At 43.6% G+C, this 19210-nt stretch overlaps 1 protein-coding gene across 2 annotated transcripts; it reads right to left on the bottom strand.

The window, feature by feature from the left end:
- Nucleotides 1-2211: 2211 nt before the first annotated feature.
- LOC129857781 (syntabulin-like) lies at nt 2212-15043 on the bottom strand. 2 transcript variants are annotated; one of them, XM_055926338.1, is made up of 8 exons: nt 14868-15043; nt 9903-9958; nt 9420-9597; nt 8293-8433; nt 6315-6414; nt 5830-5976; nt 4104-4253; nt 2212-3964 (listed from the first exon to the last, which is right to left on the bottom strand). In XM_055926338.1, exons 2-8 carry the CDS (start codon nt 9924-9926, stop codon nt 2839-2841), a joined length of 1866 nt encoding a protein of 621 aa, XP_055782313.1. In that variant the 5' UTR covers nt 9927-9958; nt 14868-15043; the 3' UTR covers nt 2212-2838. The 2 variants fall into 2 exon arrangements, with proteins under 2 accessions (XP_055782313.1, XP_055782312.1); XM_055926337.1 differs by having other exon boundaries at nt 8293-8487; nt 14868-15040.
- Nucleotides 15044-19210: the final 4167 nt, after the last annotated feature.

Here is a 19210-nt window from a genome sequence, read left to right as displayed (position 1 = left end):
ACCTTCTCTTTGCTACCAGGCCTGGTTGCAGAGAGAGATTACAGCAGATGGAATGATTCATCAGTCTGCTTGCACTCTAATGAACAGAGGGTCACGGTTATGTAATGGAACATCCCCATATGGCAGTAGGGGAAATGGGTTATTTAGCATCGCATGGGGCTTCTCATTCCAACTCCAGTCTCAATGCATCCGTCTGCCAGTTGATTAGATTTACTTTAATCCTCACACAAACATAGATGTAACGTGACATGTGAAAACATAGTCTGTGTGTGTAAACAGTCTCTGCTGATCTGTGGCGTGACCTTTCTTCAAAGATGGTCGGACTCAGACCCATCATCTTGCAGCTTTGGAAGTTCCACTCTGGCAGGTCTAATGCACTTCCATTGTTAACTGCCCAGGGGACATTGAACACAGCCTGAACACAGCCTGAAAAGCCATTGCATTTTTTGTTTGATAAACACTGAACAAAAATGTACATGCAACATGTAACACTACTTTCAAAGATTTTACTGAGTTACAGTTCATATTAGGAAATCAGTCAATTGAATAACTGAATCAGTCCCTAATCTATGGATTTCACATGACTGGGAATACAGATAGGCATCTGTTGGTCACAGATACCTTTAAAAAAAATGTAGGGTCATGGATCAGAAAATCAGACAGTATCTGGTTGGCCACCATTTGCCTCATGCAGTACGACACATCTACTTCGAATAGAGTTGATCCGGCTGTTGATTATGGCCTGTGGAATGTTGTCCCACTCCTCTTCAATGGCTGTGTGAAGTTGCTGGATATTGGCGGAACTGGAACACACTGTCATACATGTCTATCCAGAGCATTCCAAACATGCTCAGCGGGTGACATGTCTGGTGAGTATGCAGGCCATGCGAGAACTGGGACATTTTCAGCTTCCAGGAAATGTGTACAGATCCTTGTGACATGGGGCCGTGATTTATCATGCTGAAACATGAGGTTTTGGCGGCAGATGATTGGCACGACAATGGGCTTCAAGTTCTCGTCACGGTATCTCTGTGCATTCACCAAAATGCATTTGTGTTTGTTGCCAGCAGCTTATGCCTGGCCGTACCATAACCCCACCGCCACCATGGGGCACAACGCCGACATGACGCCATACACACTGCTATCTGTCCAGTACAGTTGAAACCGGGATTCATCCGTGAAGAGCACACTTCTCCAGCGTGCCAGTGGCCATCGAAGGTGAGCATTTACCCACTGAAGTCAGTTACAACGCTGAACTGCAGTCAGGTCAAGACCCTGGTGAGGACGAGACGATCCCGCAGGTGAAGCAGCCAGATGTGGAGGTCCTGGGCGGGCGTGGTCACACATGGTCTGCGGTTGTGAGGCCAGTTGGACATACTGCCAAATTCTCCACAACTACGAGGTGGCTTATGGTAGAGAAATTAACATTGAATTCTCTGGCAACAGCTCTGGTTGACATTCCTGCAGTCAGCGTGCCAATTGCACACTCCCTCAAAACTTAATGCCACAGATGTGTTGTGACAAAATTACACGAGTGGCCTTTTGTCCCCCAGCAAAAGGTGCACCTGCATAATGATATGCCAGACCGGTCAGGTGGATTAATTATTTTGGCAAAGGAGAAATGCTCACTAACAGGGATGCAAACTTATTGTGCTCAAAAATAAGCTTTTTGTGCATATGGAAAATATCTGGGATCTTATTTCAGCTCATGAAACCAACACTTTACATAGTGTTTCTATTTTTGTTCAGCGTAATATACAAGGGCTCAGACAGATCTGTTTAATTCATGTGAACTTGTGCCGTAGTTAAGAGCTGTTGTGCGGATGCAGAAACATGTGCACTCGTGTTCAATGCCGGGAACATTGTGTTCTGCCGTTTTCAAAGCTGGCCTCAGACATTTGTGTGGCTTTGCAATTAAGGATCCCCTTCTAAGCCGGAGATTGAACAGTAAATCCAAGAAGTCTTTCGTTTAATTGACTCATTCAAATATCCTTCTTGTTGGCATTTAAAGAGAAACTGTGAAAATCACCAATTGAAATTGGCACCCATGAGAAAGACAACACATCTCAATTGATTGTAGAACAATGAAACGGCATTTGTCCACAATGGGTATGTGCTATTTAGAATGCATGTTCACTATAAAATGCTTGGGATTAAATAGTCTGCAAAACCCTTGGCACCAGAAAATGCCCAAGAGGAATCAAACATGGATGGGATTATCATGCTTTAATAGTAAATATATTAGGACATTTGATGTTAAGAGTATTACACACAGTAGCTCAGGCACAAACAAGTATGGGTTGTTTTGAAGCGTTGTTCTCATACACCTATCAACAATTTGTTACACATGTACACTCTACTTCCAGGTAGAAAAATAAAGACTGAACGTTCATTAATAAAGCTTTGGCTGCAGGTTTAAGATTATTTTGGAACATAAACCATTACAAACACTTGATCAAACTAACATTCAATTTCATCCCCACCCTCAGAAATCCTAATACTTTAAATAAAATAAACATGGTTGCTTTAAGTAGGGGTAACTAGTGCCAGCCCAGGACATCAATGATGCATAACCACCTACTCGGATTATACACAATTATGATAAGAGAACAGAGGGAAAATAAATACAATTAACAAAATCCCTTGACCATAAACAATGACTTCACACCAACAACTGTACACAGTGCAAAGTAAACACGTGGGAACCTAAAGTAATAACTGTAGCATTAATATTCACAAGTGTAGAAAAACTAAAGATCCACAAATACTCTTTGATTAACAGATGTGGAAGTGCCTTAAGTTGAGGGGTCGGGCTGTGCATGCGGGGGTCGGAGACCGTTACACATCTGCCCCATGATGAGTGACGTGACGGAGAGAGTGCAATCCCATGATGCAACAGCCACGGATCAATGCTGCGATGTTGTAGACTGGCGCCGCCCCATCCACGCCATGCCGGGAATACAGCCAGGCCACCGTGGGCAACACTGGTACGGCCACAGCAACAAGATCAACAAGGAAGCTGCTGCTCCAATAGCTTTTGTTGACCACAGCCATCTCGAGGGCCTTGCAGGGCTCCTCACTGCTCACCTCAAAATCCAGCTCCTCCATGAAGCGCATGGAGATCACCTCAGGGTCTGAGCAACACAGCCCTGAATTACTTAACATGTAAGGGCTCGCTGGCAGAACTGGGATGGGCTGGCAGGAGCTAGGCAGGCTTAAGGTGGACGGGATAGGGGCCAAGTCTGGGCCCTGCTGTGCTGGGATTTCTAGGAGGCTGGTAGAAGCTGGAAGGAGAGCATCTCCAACTGCACCACCATGGAACTTCAGCAGCTGCAGCAGGAGGACGTGCAGGTCAGGAGGGAAGGACACCATCTCAGTCTGAACGGCCTTCTCCACTGGAGCAGGGAAGGGGAGTGTGCTGTAGCAGAACGTGTTGGAGGGTGGTGGAGGCAGTGGTGCAATCTTCTCCTCCTCCAGACTGTGGAGTAGAGTGGACACCCCAGGACCAGCCTCTGGGTGGCAGCGTAGCTTACCGCTAGAGTCCACTGCTGTGGACATGAGCACATGCGCCAGGTTGTCGTTGACCAGCAGCCCACCGTCTGCCATCTCCTCCACCACCTGGTCACCCACCTCCCCCTGCTTGTCATTGACAGGGGAGTCACCACAGATGAAGTCCATGGTTGGCTCGTCTTGCAGCGTGGAGCCGCTCTGGGCCATCTCCATGCTGTGCAGTAGGCACTCCAGCTTGCGGTTCTGGATGTTGATGTCGACAAAGTACTTCTGGATGCCCTTGTCCTTCTCCATCAGACTGCTCTTCATGGTCTCCACAACTTGCCGGAGCTGCTTGATCTCCTTGCGTGCCTCCTTCAGGGCCAGCTGCGCCTCTACGCGGTGGCACTCCTCCTCGATCCAGTCCTCCCTCATCCTGCCCAGCTGGGACTTGAGCTCCTCGATCTCAGACTCCCTGAGGGAGAAAAGAGAGGGTTAGCTAGTAGTTACAGCTGTACGGGATTGCAATGTTTTTCTATACTGTAGGTGGAATGTACTCTATGGGATGCATTTAGGAAACAAGCTAAACATGAGATGTTCACTGAGAAGGTAACCTGTCGTGGACTGTGTTCTCCGCTTCCCTCAGCTTGCTCCTCAGGTGGCGAATGGCCACCTCCTTTTGTTGCAGGGGGGTGAGATACTGCTCTGGATTGGGTCCGAGTCCATGCTTGTCCCCACAGGAGTGGTAACGTCCGGGGGTCATCCTTATGGGGAGAGGACACAGGAAATGACACCTTTGCCCTGAGTCACATACTGTATGTTCTGCTGGTGAGACACCATATTTTTCTCAACATGGATACTGAGGAAGAGGACACCCCATCTATTGTACACACCATCCTGTACTGTGTTCAGTACAACGAGCAGTGCTGAGCCCCATCTACAGGAGGCTCCATCAGTGATGTGGGGAAGGAACTAGGCCATGAAAAAAAAATAGAAAGGGATTGGTGCACCTTGCATGACGCAAAACAGCTTGTTTTAGGGAAAAAAATAAAAACTGCTGGGCAATGTTATTACTTAGTCGATTGTGTCTGACTGGGGATAGCACTGTCAGGACATAAGCTAACCAGCCAGCCGACTTCATGCTGCAAAAAAGCTAAAATGGCAGGTTGATCAAAAGCGGTCAGGGATGGATAGGGAAACAATGAGGGAAAGGCCCATTTACATTTGCTTGGCTGTAGTCTACAAGGTAAGTGGTTTGGCTTGAGAATTCCCTGAAATACAAAAAAAAAATGACTGCAAGTACATTAAACTTCAATTATACATGAGCAGCTCTGAAATATCCCTGTGATCAGGCCTAAAGAAGGAATGATGAAATGTGTCGGAGGATGGATTTGGCTAATATGCAGAGCAGCCCCTCTTACAAACAGGCTTAAAAGCTAGCACTATATCCTAGCAACAACCTGGGACTTGTGCTTTGATGGGAGTCTCTGCAGCCCTGACAGAAATAGAACAGGCTAGCAGAAAGTAGCGAGAGAACAAGGACGTCACAAACCCAGCCAGGCAGAAGAGAGCTGAGGGGAACAAGGGGGGGGGGGGGGGGGGGGGGGGGGGGACCTGTAGCAACAGAAATGCAGTCATGGACGTTCTCACGTCCGCAAAAGATACATAAGTAGGGATTGTGTTGCATAGGGAATGACTCGCATTAAGCCTGTGGGCTGAATTCAAGAGGGCTCTGGTTAGTTATTTTACAGTCCGAGCAGAAAGGCAAGGTTGAGCTTGTTCGTGCAGTGCTGCCGTCATGGAAGCACAGGAACCCTCAAGTGAATATTCTGCCAGGCAAGCCAGTCTGGCTATCGACTGAGTAATGAAATATTCATGACCTCTTCCTCTCCTATAAACCCAAGGTTGACACCCATGCTCACAGACACAATAACAAAATCCAGACCGTTTGTAAAATCCTATAATCTTGGCATAGCCCAATCCTGACCGATATAATCACAGTCTCAGAAAAGTAGATGAGTCCAGGCATAGAGCCTAACCTACCCACCCTTTCCCCACCTAGTGAATGCCCACTCCTCCCAGAGCAACAGATGTACCATTACAAATGGACTCCTAGCCCCCTTCTTCATAGGGCATTCCATGTTGAAATGAAATGATAGAAACATGGTAGTTGCTCTTGTCCTTTGATAGGCAGAATTGCCATATTGCTTTGAGCTATCCAATCATTTCAGATCTAAGCCCTGTCCACATAAGAAATATGGCAAAAAAAATACCAGAAGGGGTAACACTGGAGGTTGTTTCTGGAACTGGCCAGTGTATGGGAATGACATGGCTGTTTACCTGGAGGGTATTGTGGGGCTGGAGTTGCTGCTGCTGTTGGTGGATGAGGGGACTGTCCTGTACGGGGCATAGAGCTCTGCATCATGGGATGCTGAGGGGCTCCCTGCCAGCTTGAACATCGGGAGGCTCCTGATGTGGGCACCACGACTGTGGGAAAATACATGCAGTAGTTAGGCAAAGCGAAGGAGATTACATTTTCCACAACAGTCTTGTAATGTTGTCCATTTATCATTGGGAGAGAATTTTTTAAAGCCAGCGGGGAAAGATACAGCAATAAAGAAATAGAATAGCTATACTTTTTGAAACAGTTTCCCAGACCCAATGACATTTTTGTTGAAAGTGCATTTTAGTTTAGGATAAGGCTGAATATGGGTCTGGGAAACTGGCCCTTTAAATGTAACACCCACTGGTGGGGTAAGATAATGGTAAAGGAGTGTCTGCTTCTAGAATGGAGGCAGTAGAGAAAGAGCCACCCCATATATCACCTGCGTGAGGAGATCTTCTTCCCTGTGGAGTTGTGGACCAGGCTCTCCCCTCTCTTTAGGCTGCCCGTGCTGCTGGAGGAGCTGAAGTCTGCCTCGCTACCTGCAGTCAGACACACTGAGTAGCATCTCTTTCCATTCGATAAAACCATAGTAAAGTGCTCACTGTGAATTTGTGATTAACTAACAACAAAACTGAACCTTCACCGCTGAGTGAGTCAATTGCAGGTACAATGTGCTGCCAACCAATACGTGAAGTCTGACTGTTAACGACTACTAATCAGCCAAATTGAAAAACCTCAGGTCCAACATTAATTATCCAATGAGCAGCCTCTCTGGATTGGAACCTTGCTCAAGCCGTTGGGCAGATTCAATTATGTTGGGCAGATTCAATTATGCTGAGCCTCGGGGCACCAGTACATGGCCAGTGACCTGCACGGGCAAAAGGAGTGAGGGAGGAAGTTTCTACCATATTTCTTATACCAGTCAGTTCCTTTCAAATCCATGAAGGGAAGTGAACAAGTGTACACTGTGAGAGGTATTTAGGATGTTGTCATAGGTGGTGTTCACTTCCATTCATGGATTTGAAAGGAACTGACTGGTATAAGAAATATGGTAGAAACTTCCTCTAGCCCATGCCTAGACCAATCCAATGCTTTTACATTTCTGGGGAATACTGAACGAGTGCAGGAAGAAGGAGATATTATTGGGACGCATACAATGGCTGTGTTCCCCTGCTCAGACATTATATGCATTAATCAATTGTTGCATGACACTTCATCGACTGTGCCTTTGGGCACCAGATTGCTATAACATATGTCATATGATGTGGTTAGCGGATATGTAAAATAGTTATCCAGGCCTTGTAGAAATCTGGCATGCGTCAGCAACATCTGTGCAGAGGAATGACAACATTGAGGGGATTCGATTAATCTCAATTGCATACTCATAAAAAACATCAAAAAGGTTTTATAGCGTCTCGCCTCCTTCTGAAACACCATTGGATGAGAAAGCCAGAGGTCCTGCCACTCTGACTGTCTCCTCCAATGGGTGTTGTGCAATTGAGATTCTCCCAGTCTCTCACCAAGCAAATCATTGTTGCTTACCTTCTACTGCTCAAATTACATGAAAGTAATACTTTGCAGATTGTGTATACACACAAAGCATGTAGAAAGCAGGGTTGGGCTCAATATGAATTAAAGGCAGTCAATCAATCAATTATTTTAAATTAAAATGCAGACATTTAAAAACTTTTGAAATAAATAGCTTCTACTTTTGAGTTTATTGAGAAGTCATTGAAAGTAAATGCCCTTTTTTTCTATTATTGGATTGTGATTTTAGTTTACTTTCTGATTTGACTGCCTTCAATTTGAATTGAGCCCAACCCTGGTCTACAAGAAACCATTTCACATGGTTATTTCATATATATTTTTAATCTGACGTAGATCTATTTTGTAGATCTATTTCAATTGATAGTTAGACAAGTACTTCAATTAAAACAAATACATATAAACAGAATCAGAATTGAGAGAAAAGCCTAAGATCTACTAGGACAACATATGTGTCACGCCCTGATCTGTTTCACCTGTCTTTGTGATTGTCTCCACCCACCTCCAGGTATCACCCATTTTCCCCATTAGTCCCTGGGTATTTATTCCGGTGTTCCCTGTTTGTCAAGTCAACCAGTGTGGTTTTCCATGTGCCTGCTTTTTCTTATCTCGCTTTTGCTAGTCCCCCGGTTTTGACCCCTGCATGCCTTGACTCTGAACTCGCCTGACCATACTGCCTGCCTGCCACTTGTTTATGATATTTTACCTGTCCACAACCATTATTTTGCCTGCCCCTTGGATTATAATAAATATCAGAGACTCGAACCATCTGCCTCCCGTGTCTGGGTCTCGCCCTGTGCCCTTATAGTATGTACGTGCCTCCTAACCCCACCTACAAAAAAGAAATGAGCCCATTCCCTGCAGTGGCCTACCTCTGGGCAATGTGGATGACCGCTGCTCCCTCTTGTGCCTCGGCGGTGGTGCGTGCCAATCTGCTATCACCCTCACCCTCTTCACCTTGGTCTTGCACTTGGCAGTGGGCGTGGGGGAGCCATGTGGACTGTTGTCTGACCCTGACAGGGTTTTGGAGGGGGACACAGACTGACTACTGGGGCAGCCAGTGTCATCTATGTAGACAGGTATAGCCAAGAATACACATGCAGCATGGAACACACAGCAGTCAATCATTAAGAGGGATTGAACCTTGCATTCTGATCTGTTCGTACTGTAACTCATCCAACCAACAGTGTTCATATTACCAACACCACAGCACTGTGTTATGGTAGCAGAAGGGAGGTGAAAGGGGTGTCAAACTTCCATGATGACTTAATATTATTCAATATACATCAATATGTTGTAACCTAATTGTGGTTAGATATAACTGTTGTCAATAAAGAAGCTAGACCTACTACACCAGGCTAGGTCATTTCTGGAATATTGCCAAGTATTAAGCAAACTTTTATGTTTGACAACTTTGTTGTTTATGGTAAGTTATTAGCCTTTATGTAATTCAGATTTGCTTCAACAGTTGATGTCATCTACAAAAAGTATGCTAGTTGATTGAAACAACCGTAATCAACGAGCTTTCATATGATGAGGACTTCTCTTTACCTAATTTGACTTGGCAACTCTCTCAATCTCCAATGCATGACGTGTGTGTGTGTGATAAGATGTGGATTCGGCCTGCTTGGCCAGAATGGCATAACAAAGCTAACATAACAGTGTGTTGGCATGATTTCAGACATTTTTATATGATGAATCCTTGCAGCAGGGATGGACTGGGATCAGAAATCGTCCTGGGCATTTCTAACACACTGGCGGCCATTAATTCTGCACACACAAATTAGATTTATGAAGGCCCACTGGGCTAAAGATAGACCAGCCCATCTGCCATTGCCAGTACTGCCCTGGCTGCCATCAACAATGTGACAATACTGACAAGTGAAAGCAAATTTATATTATTTTGATGTCTTCAGATAAATTTAGTGAGATTAGAATAACTATTTTTAGACTTTTACGATGCACCCTAACCTTGATCTGAAACATGGGAATCACGTACCTGAGCAAAAGCTGATGGTCCGTTTGGAGTTGTCCGAGCTGATGTCACAGTCCTTACCCTCCTCCTCTGAAATGGGTGATTCGGACAAGGGTGACCCTTTCTCATGAGGGTGGAAAGGATGGAGGATCAAGCGTGGGATGCGGCTGCGGGGGCTCTCCTTCCCTGGTGACTTCTTTTCCTGAGAACCATACAGGTATCACAACTATCACAACTCACCACTTGAATGTTTGCCACAAGAACAAATCAAATTCATCCGAGAATCGGTGTGCGCAAATACAACTTTGAGCATTTTGTTTTTGTCTTACTACATTAGCTCTGTCACAGCAGCACAATCATTAAATGATTATGGTCTACTAATGGGACAGTCTAGATTAGATTATCATTCTATCACTATTATCATTCTCGTGAAATTTTAACAAAAATATGAGTGGAATTGTTAAGATTAAAAATGATCAACTTTCAAAGTGTTGCAATGGCACCCACCTCGTATTCCTGGAATGGTCCCATTGTGCTTAACGCTGTGTTTTCCCCCTTTGGATCTGTGAGAAAAGTAACGGTGAGATGTATTTCTGTCCAAGGCATCCTGACGTGGCACACTGGCACTGACTGAGCCATTTACGAACAAGGGCGACTCTCCGAAATCGGTTATGTAAATAATGTCACCTCCGCCTACGTCCACCCCTGCCTGGCACAGATGGCACAGACACTGACTGGACCTCGGTCATTAAACCAGTGAGCCCCACATCAAATATAGGCTACCAGATTGAAAACATATTTGTTTTACTTTTTCCTCAAACATGGAACAAAAGCATGAGACCGTTTCTTAAATCCAATAAAACCCAGGCTTACTGTCCTTCACATGCATGTGCCACAGAAAATACAACCTAAAATCCATTATGCGATTATGTATCGATATAATGGAATGATGATTGAAATCTAGTCGTGAATGATGCGGCAGAGAGGAACTGGGTGTGTTTCTAACTCTTCATTTAGAAATAAATGAATAAATGATGTCCCACTAGGTGGAAAGCACACAGCAGCATATTCAAACATCTCAAATAAAATACAATTGTATTTGTCGCATGTGCCGAATACAACCGGTGTAGACGTTACAGTGAAATGCTTACTTGCAAGCCCTTAACCAACAATACAGTTTGAAGAAAAACAAGTGGTAAGTAAAAAAAAATAGCGAGGCTATATACAGGGTGTACAGGTACAGAGTCAAAGTGCGGGGGCACATCTATTAGAGAGGGGCTGACTAAGGTTTTCCTCAGTGCCATGATTCATCCTGCCAAGAAATATAATAGAATTATGACATTTCTTCCTTTTGGGATCCTGTGCCAAATAGCCTTTGTTGCCGTCAAAAAGATGACACCAGAGAGTAACACCGGCAAACCGCTCACAGAATATTGAGATAAGAATGAAGAATAATAGTGCATGGTGTTTTGTGTTTATATCGATTTTCACAGACCTTATCCACGTAGTTGATTTCCACCTCTCCATTTTGACATAGACACACAAAGACATCCAGGCTCCAGTACATGCACAAAAATGTATGTTTTATTCATGTTTGATAGCTGAATAAATCATGGTTCACCTCATGCCTGACTGCACATTATAACATCACTCCATTCCTCATCCATTCCCTCTCTCCTGTTGAATGTTGTGCCTTTTAGCATCATCGCTTAAAGGAGTTGGTTATGTAAGTGTGTATGTGTTTGATCTTCTCTTTTTTTATATCATAAAATGACGGAATTGACCGCTAAGGTCTGATTCGTTGTCGCTTTACTGAATCCGGACTTTCCCCCCCATACAGTCTAGATGCTATCTCTTTATTTAGACTGCACGGCACCAGGATGTTGGTAAATGTAGCTCAGAACATCTGCTGTCCCTGTCCCAAAGCAAACACCCATCTTGAAATACACTGTGTACCCTGACTATCATGTCTTACACTGCGGGTGTATGTTTTCAGGTTTTATACCAGATTGCATGCACTTTTAGTTGTCTAGGTCCTACAGCCCTGATATGAGAACACCCCAAAAGTTCCTCTGAAATGAGCTCAGCTTTTTGTACCTCTTAAGGCAACTGAGAAGTGTGTCATGAGCATCACAATAAAACAGCAGTACGCCAGCATTTTATGCCTCGATATGTTTTCCTTTTGTTTCTACCCGCCTTTGGATTGCTGGCACACAGCTTCAAAGTGGAATCAGATTAGGCAGCAGGCACAGTCTCAGAGCTACCAACCAAACCATGCCCTAGCAACATACTTAGCAACAGAGGAAAATTACTGCAAGGAAGACACAGGCTAAATGGGGCCAATGAAATTTGCAGACAGTTCTGTGTTCTGCATCTTCCAAGCGTGCAATAGGAGGGTTTTCCTCCTGCAACATAACACAGGTCAATGTGGTTTACTTCGGATGTGGCCTAGGGCAGTGTGGGGGGAGTGTTACAACAAGGTCAGGTGTGTTCCCATATGAGCAAGCGCATGTGGGCCGTTGTCTCTGTGCACATCAGCAGCAATCAATGTCAGGAAAATGCAATCAAGTTTGTGCATTGCTATACTCAATAGTTGTTATCGTATAATGTCCATACAGTGTCTCAATGCTGATTGAATCTCAGCAGGGCTTGTAAATATCATGACCCAGGTAGAAGAAAATATCAAAGAAAACGGACTGAAACGGTGAGAGACTACCTGGACTTGTCAAATAAGAAGCACATATTTTCACTTTCTGTTTCAAAATATTTTAAAACATTTCATTTTCCATGCAGGTAAATGTGACCCTGGTAGTCCCTTAGCAGATAGAGACCTGGGTGAAAGGTTGACAGCCTCAGATTCACAGAGAGATGTTTTCATCTAAGCCCATGCATGCTCTCAGTAGATAAGATGCAAAACAACATGATCATCTGCAACAAGCTCTCACAGTCTCACGTCAGAATTAGATGTTTGACCATGTTTCCCAAGCGTTGAAATCTTAAGGTTAGGAATTCATTTTGAATGGTTGAGGTAAGGGGAAAAAATCTCGAAAACAACTTTCTATAGCTGGATTTGAACATTCAACCTTTGGCATTAGAGGTAGATGCTTACACCCATCCCCATCCCTGCCCACATCAAAAACATAAACCAACTTGAAACTAACAGCACTCACTGTTGCCCCTTGTGGCTGGTTTCCACATCATCTCCTGACGTCCTCAGACATGGATGAACGTCTAATACTGACTTGTATCACGGGTGACCTGGCTGTGTTGTTCACAATGTTCCTGGCTTTGGTCCTACGGCTGGAACTTATGCAATCAACTGGGTATCAAACCAGGTGTTCTGCATAACTCAAGACTATGTTAGCCCACCAAGCTAAAGTCTTTGGGAGTTAACATAAACGTTCTGTTCTGTAGGCAAGGATACTCATCTCTTCTAGTGGTTTGCAGTCGTTTATCGCAATATCAAATCATTTCTGGGTAACAATTTATGTACCTCGCTGTGATTGTTTTAAATTAAAATGGTCCCAAAAAATTGCTTCTTAGTTAACAAAGAGCAATTTCTCAAACAAAAATTTTGCTAGGACTGTCTGGTAGTGATCTGAGTGGGGAGGGGGAAACTGAAATTAGCAGTCATTGGCAGAGAGGTTTGGAACGCTCTTTGTACTTGGTCTATTCACAAATGTAACACCTGGTGGTGTCACCAGTCAGGCCAAAACGCTATCCCACCAAAACAGGCTGACATTTTAGGTGGTCTTTTCAAACAGTTCTTACACTAAAAGGGTATTATCATAATTTTCACAATTTCATAATATTTTTCCAACACAGTGTGGAAATATATAAGAACTCTGGGCCTTTAAGTAGCTGCACAGATCTACAGGGTATTGCAAGCTCATATTTTAACAAGATAACTAATTTAGTTATGAAAGCCCATTTAGTGGGTATAATGGTTTCATTTAATTCAAGTAGTTTTATTCGTTTTTTGCGTTGCACTTAGACGTAAAGGTTATTTCTGAGCTGGGAATTATCTCACGATACTGCATCCTTAATCTGTTCAATCTGTATTTAGTCTGCCTGCTTGGTTTGAGTGTACACTTTAGGGTAGTCAACTGTATGAAGCATTATATAATCCAATATTGTCCTCTGAGCGGGTTGACATATGGTATGGCACATAATCATATATTTAAAACCATAAAAAAACAGAGAACATATGTTTATTGGACAGGACATATTGTGTATGTATGTGCAGGTAATGTGTATGGTGTGTGTGTGTGTGTGTGTGTCTGTGTGTGTGTGTGTGTGTGTGTGTGTGTGTGTGTGTGTGTGTGTGTGTGTGTGTGTGTGTGTGTGTGTGTGTGTGTGTGTGTGTGTGTATACATGCAAACGTGTGTGAGCATTCAGGATGATGATAGAAACTATGTGTTTCAAGGTGTCTAATTTTCTGTCTTTTGATAATGTTCACAAAGGAATACATTACAGTTTCTCCAATAAAACCACATCTGAAAATGTCCAGCTCTATATAGTGCTTTGATAGATTTTCCCCAAATCCAACATAGTTTATCCTTATCAACCTAAACCTTATGGTGTGCATAAATACCCATAAAAGACCAATAACAATGGCAAGGTGTAAAAGCTTTACTTGCTGTTGGTGGTCAATAAAATCCAATTCAGTGCGCTCTAAATACACTCTAAATACACTAAATACACATTATTTACAGAGAGAATACAGTCAGCTCACATCACCCAATTTATGATGGCACAACGTTACTTAATATCCTTATAATATCTGTTTCTGCAAATGCTGACCATGTTTGTCCATGTATAAATTACAGTATGCGATGTGCTTCATGGTGACTTGAATGAAGGTTATTGTATTTGTTGTTTTTTTGTTTTTCTCACCTGCTCTGCCCAAGTTTAACATCAAAGGCAGGCCTAATATCAAAAGTTTTCCGCCACATGTATGAATTCTTAAGAGTGATGGTTTGTCAATGATTTTAGACCATTCTCACAAAATCCAGTAACGAATGCAAAACATATAGTCTAGCCCATAAACGTACTGAAATATAGCTACCAAAACATGTTTTGTCGCTCTTGTAATCCCAGAAGAAAGATATCAATGCATAGGGGAATGGTCGCCCATGGGATTATTTTAACACGCAGTTGAAATCATTGGCGCTGTCCACTGTCTCGTGGTGCTGAATATGATCAAGCGCTGTATGAGTTCAAACTTAACCTGACCATTTTTTTCAACCAGCCCCACCTTTAACATTTCGTTAGTGCGCAATAGTTTAACTAAATTGCATGTATTTTACAATCATAATTTCGAATTTAACTAAATACGACAATATGCCGATGGATAAACAACATCATAGGCTAGCTTGAAATCAGAATTACATGCGTATCGTTTTTTCCTATTCCTATTTTTTCCTAAATGTTTTCATCAAGCTATTTACATAAACATATAATTGTACTAGCCTGGATGTTTGGTGATGATCCCCCCAGTTGCAAAGGATGCGGGTGTAGCCTAAATCACGGACACCACAACGAGTCCCTCGTTACTCCAGTGCTCATCACGAGTCTGACTGTCGAGCCCATCCCACTCTGTGTTTTGATATTTGGGAATTACACTGTGCACACAGGATTGGACGAGGATGAAGCTGCTAAACACTCACCAACAGTGACATCGCGCGCTCGAAGTCAAATATGACCAATGTTCGAACAGTGTTGGGTTACATAATGCAGGCATGATTGTTCCGTCCTGAAATCGCCTACTTCCGCCTCCCATAGCCTATGTAGAATAATATCAAGGTGTGTGACAACAACAAATGCATGAAATAACAACAAATATCTACATTTTGAAACAATATAGTTGCATCTCAGGCAATGTCAGTATGATTGGGGCGCGGCTTAGAGTTTCCTGTCCATGGTGCTGAAGTCACTGGGTGAGTCCAGGAATTGAGCAGTGGCATCATTAGGCCTTTTTTTCTCTCTCCAGCCGTCAACCTTCTTACATTTCAGTCTGATATGAGTTTCCATCACCACACATCACCTGCCCTATGCAGAATTTATAAGAAAACTCTTACTGACTAATTTTTGTGACATAAATAAACAATACAAGTATAATGCGCTAGGCAGAAGGCACTGAAAGAAGCCCCTAGAATGACACAGTGCCTGCTGTGATTGATCGAGACTTCACATCACAGTGGACCACTTACGTCCATTGACCCCTCGCCCACTCTTGCAGCACCGGTTAGATGTCAACGTCATCACTCAGCAAAATGCCTGTCACTCAGTCAGAGTCTGGATATTCAGAAACTTCTTCCGAAAAAGTGCAAGCAGGTTGAGCAGGTTGAGGCAGCAGTGAAGAGGACAGGACAGTCAAAAAAATTCAAGTGCAGCAGCAGCAGCAGAAGCAGAGTTACAGGTTTGTGCAGGGTTTGTGGTAGCTAGCCCCTTAGTTCCAGTGAAGGGAAATATTATGACATTCTAGATGATTCTGTGTTTCCAACTTTGAGGCAACAATTTGGGGAAGGCCCTTTCCTGTTTCAGCATGACAAAGCACCCGTGCACAAATTGAGGTCCATTCAGAAATGGTTTGTCGAGATCGATGTGGAAGAATTTGACTGGCCTGCACAGAACCCTGACCTCAACCCCATCAAACACACTTGGGATGAATTGGAATGCCGACTGCGAGCCAGGCCTAATCGCCCAACATCAGTGCCCGACCTCACTAATGCTCTTGTGGCTGAATGGAAGCAAGTCCCTGCAGCAATGTTCCAACATTTATCGGAAAGCCTTCCCAGAACAGTGGAGGCTGTTTTAGCAGCAAAGGGGGATATAAAGAGACACTCCATTTGATTGATTTTGGAATGAGATGTTCGACGAGCAGGTGTCCACATACTTTTGATAATGCAGTGTACAATTGCCCTTAAATGATGCAATCTAAATCATCTACGATTAGCTGGAGGAAATGACGAAATGAAATGAATAATAGAGGTCTTATAATTTATTCCATACTGCAGGTCCACTTTTTGGCTCATGTATCTTTATATCCATATACAGTGCATTCGGAAAGTATTCAGACCCCTTGACTTTTTCCACATTTTGTACATTACAACCTTATTCTAAAATACATTACCCCCCCACCCACACAATACCACATCATGACAAAGCAAAAACAGTTTAGACATTTTTGCATATATATAAAAAATTCTCGCATTCTTCTCTGCAGATCCTTTCAAGCTCTGTCAGCTTGGATGGGGAGTGTCCCTGCACAGCTATTTTCAGGTCTCTCCACTCTGGCTGGGCACTCAAGGACATTCAGAGACTTGTCCCAAAGCCACTCCTGCATTGTCTTGGCTGTGTTTTTGGTCATTGTCCTGTTGGAAGGTGAACTTTGGAGGTCCTGAGTGCTCTGGAGCAGTTTTTCATCAAGGATCTCTGTACTTTGCTCATGTTTCCGTCGATCCTGACTAGTCTCCCAGTCCCTGCCGCTGAAAAACATCCCGCAGTATGATGCTGCCACCACCATGCTTCACTGTAGGGATGGTGGCAGGTTTCCTCTAGACGTGAGGCTTGGCATTCAGGACAAAAAGTTAAATCTTGGTTTCATCAGATTAGAGAATCTTGTTTCTCATGGTCTAAGAGTCGTTCATGTGCCTTTTGGCAAACTCCAAGTGGGCTGTCATATGCCTTTTACTGAGGTATGGCTTCAGCCTGGCCGCTGTACCATAAAGGTCTGATTGGTGGAGTGCTGAAGAGATGGTTGTCCTTCTGAAAGTTTCTCCCATCTCCACTGATGAACTCTGGAGCTCTGTCAGAGTGACCATCAGGTTCTTGGTCACCTACCTGACCAAGGCCCTTCTCCCCCGATTGCTCAGTTTGTTCGGGCGGCCAGCTCTAGGAAGAGTCTTGGTGGTTCCAAACTTATTCCATTGAAGAATGATGGAGGCCATGTGTTCTTGGGGACCTTCAATACTGCAGACATTTTTTGGTACCCTGTGCCTCGAAACAATCCTGTCTCGCATCTCTATGGACAATTCTTTTGACCTCATGGCTTGGTTTTTGCTCTGACATGCACTGTCAACTGTGAGACATTATATAGACAGGTGTGTGCCTTTTCAAATCATGTCCAGTCAATTGGATTTACCACAGTTGGACTCCAATCAAGTTGTAGAAACATCTCAAGGATGATCAATAGAAACAGGTTGCACCTGAGCTCAAATATCGAGTCTCATAGCAAAGGGTCTGAATAATATGTAAAGTTATTTCTGTTTTGTATTTTTTATGCCACATTTGCATAAATTTCGAAAAAACGGTTTTCAATTTTTCATTATGGGGTATTGTGTGTAGATTGATGAGGACTTTTTAAAAATGTAATCCATTTTAGAGTAAGACTGCAACGTAACAACATTTGGAAAAAGGGAAGGTTGTCTGAATACTTTCCGAATGCACTGCCTAGGGCAGGGATGGGCAACTCCAGTCCTCGGGGGCCTGATTGTTGTCACACTTTTGCCCCAGGCCCAGTTCACAAACCCGACTCCAATAATCAACTAATCATGATCTTCAATTCAGAATGCATTTGGTTTAATCAGCTGTGTTTTCTAGGAATGGGGGGAAATTGTGACACCACTCCGGCCCCTGAAGACTGGAGTTGCCCATCCCTGGCCTAGGGGCTATGTAGCTTCTTATCTGTCATGTTTGGAGTTGTGTTGCGCTATTATGCAGACACTTGCATTTTTCTTTACAGTTGAGTTGCCCTGGTCGAAACTTTAAACAGCAATTGCCCCGAAGAAAAGTCAGAAACTATTATTCTCTTGTCAAAATTGACTACAAAGTGTAAATAGGATAATTTTGGTAATAAAGTCATTCTGGTCCGAACTGAGTTTTTTGAGACTTGTGGTTGTGACTGCATCACTCCGTAAAAGAAGGTTGGGTTTCTTTCAATCCTGCCCACATGCCCACAGTTGGCAGTAATCATCAATTCAGAGTGCAGCTGCACGTGACCCAGGTGAGAGACAGAGAGGGAGAGAGATGTGGGGGGTTTGGCTACTGTGGCATTTTTTCAGCAGTTTTGCCTGATTGGTAAGGTCGAGGACTATGTTTGAAGTTGTTCAATGGTTTTTGGAAATACACTGTAGATGTATGTATTCAAGAGTAAAGATTGTTCTAGAGTAGAGAGATCCACAGCAGCAATTGTAATTGAGTACTGGCAGTGTCTGCTGTGACAGGTGGGAAGGTACAAGTTGCCTGACAAATATCAAATCTCTAAATGTTCTAATCTCTCAATATTCATCTCAAAGTGCACACAATTCACACATTTAGCTGTTGCTACATGTTGCTTATTTCTTTTGTGCTGGGGGAGAATGCCCTTAGACCCCCCTACTGGTTTTGGGCTAAGCCCTGAATTGCTTCAAATCAATCTACACACAATACCACATCATGACAAAGCAAAAACGTTTTTTTGACTTTTTTGCAAATATATAAAAAATGTGGCACTCTGGTATCGCTTGCCGTGCGGTAGCAGAGAGAACAATCTATGTGACTGGAGTCTTTGACAATTCTTTAGGCCTTCCTCTGACATTGCCTAGTATAGAGGTCCTGGATGGCAGGAAGCTTGGTCCCAGTGATGTACTGGGCCGTGCGCACTACCCTCTGTAGCGCCTTATGGTCAGATGCCGAGCAGTTGCCATACCAGGCGGTGATGCAACCAGTCAGGATGCTCTCGATGGTGCAGCTTTATAACTTTTTGAGGATCTGGGGACCCATGCCAAATCTTTTCAGTCTCCTGAAGGGGAAAAGGTGTTGTCGTGCCCTCT

This window comes from Salvelinus fontinalis, chromosome 6, assembly GCF_029448725.1.
Source record: "Salvelinus fontinalis isolate EN_2023a chromosome 6, ASM2944872v1, whole genome shotgun sequence".
In the NCBI taxonomy this organism is placed as follows: Eukaryota; Metazoa; Chordata; class Actinopteri; order Salmoniformes; family Salmonidae; genus Salvelinus; species Salvelinus fontinalis.
This window is presented reverse-complemented; position numbering and strand designations above follow the sequence as displayed.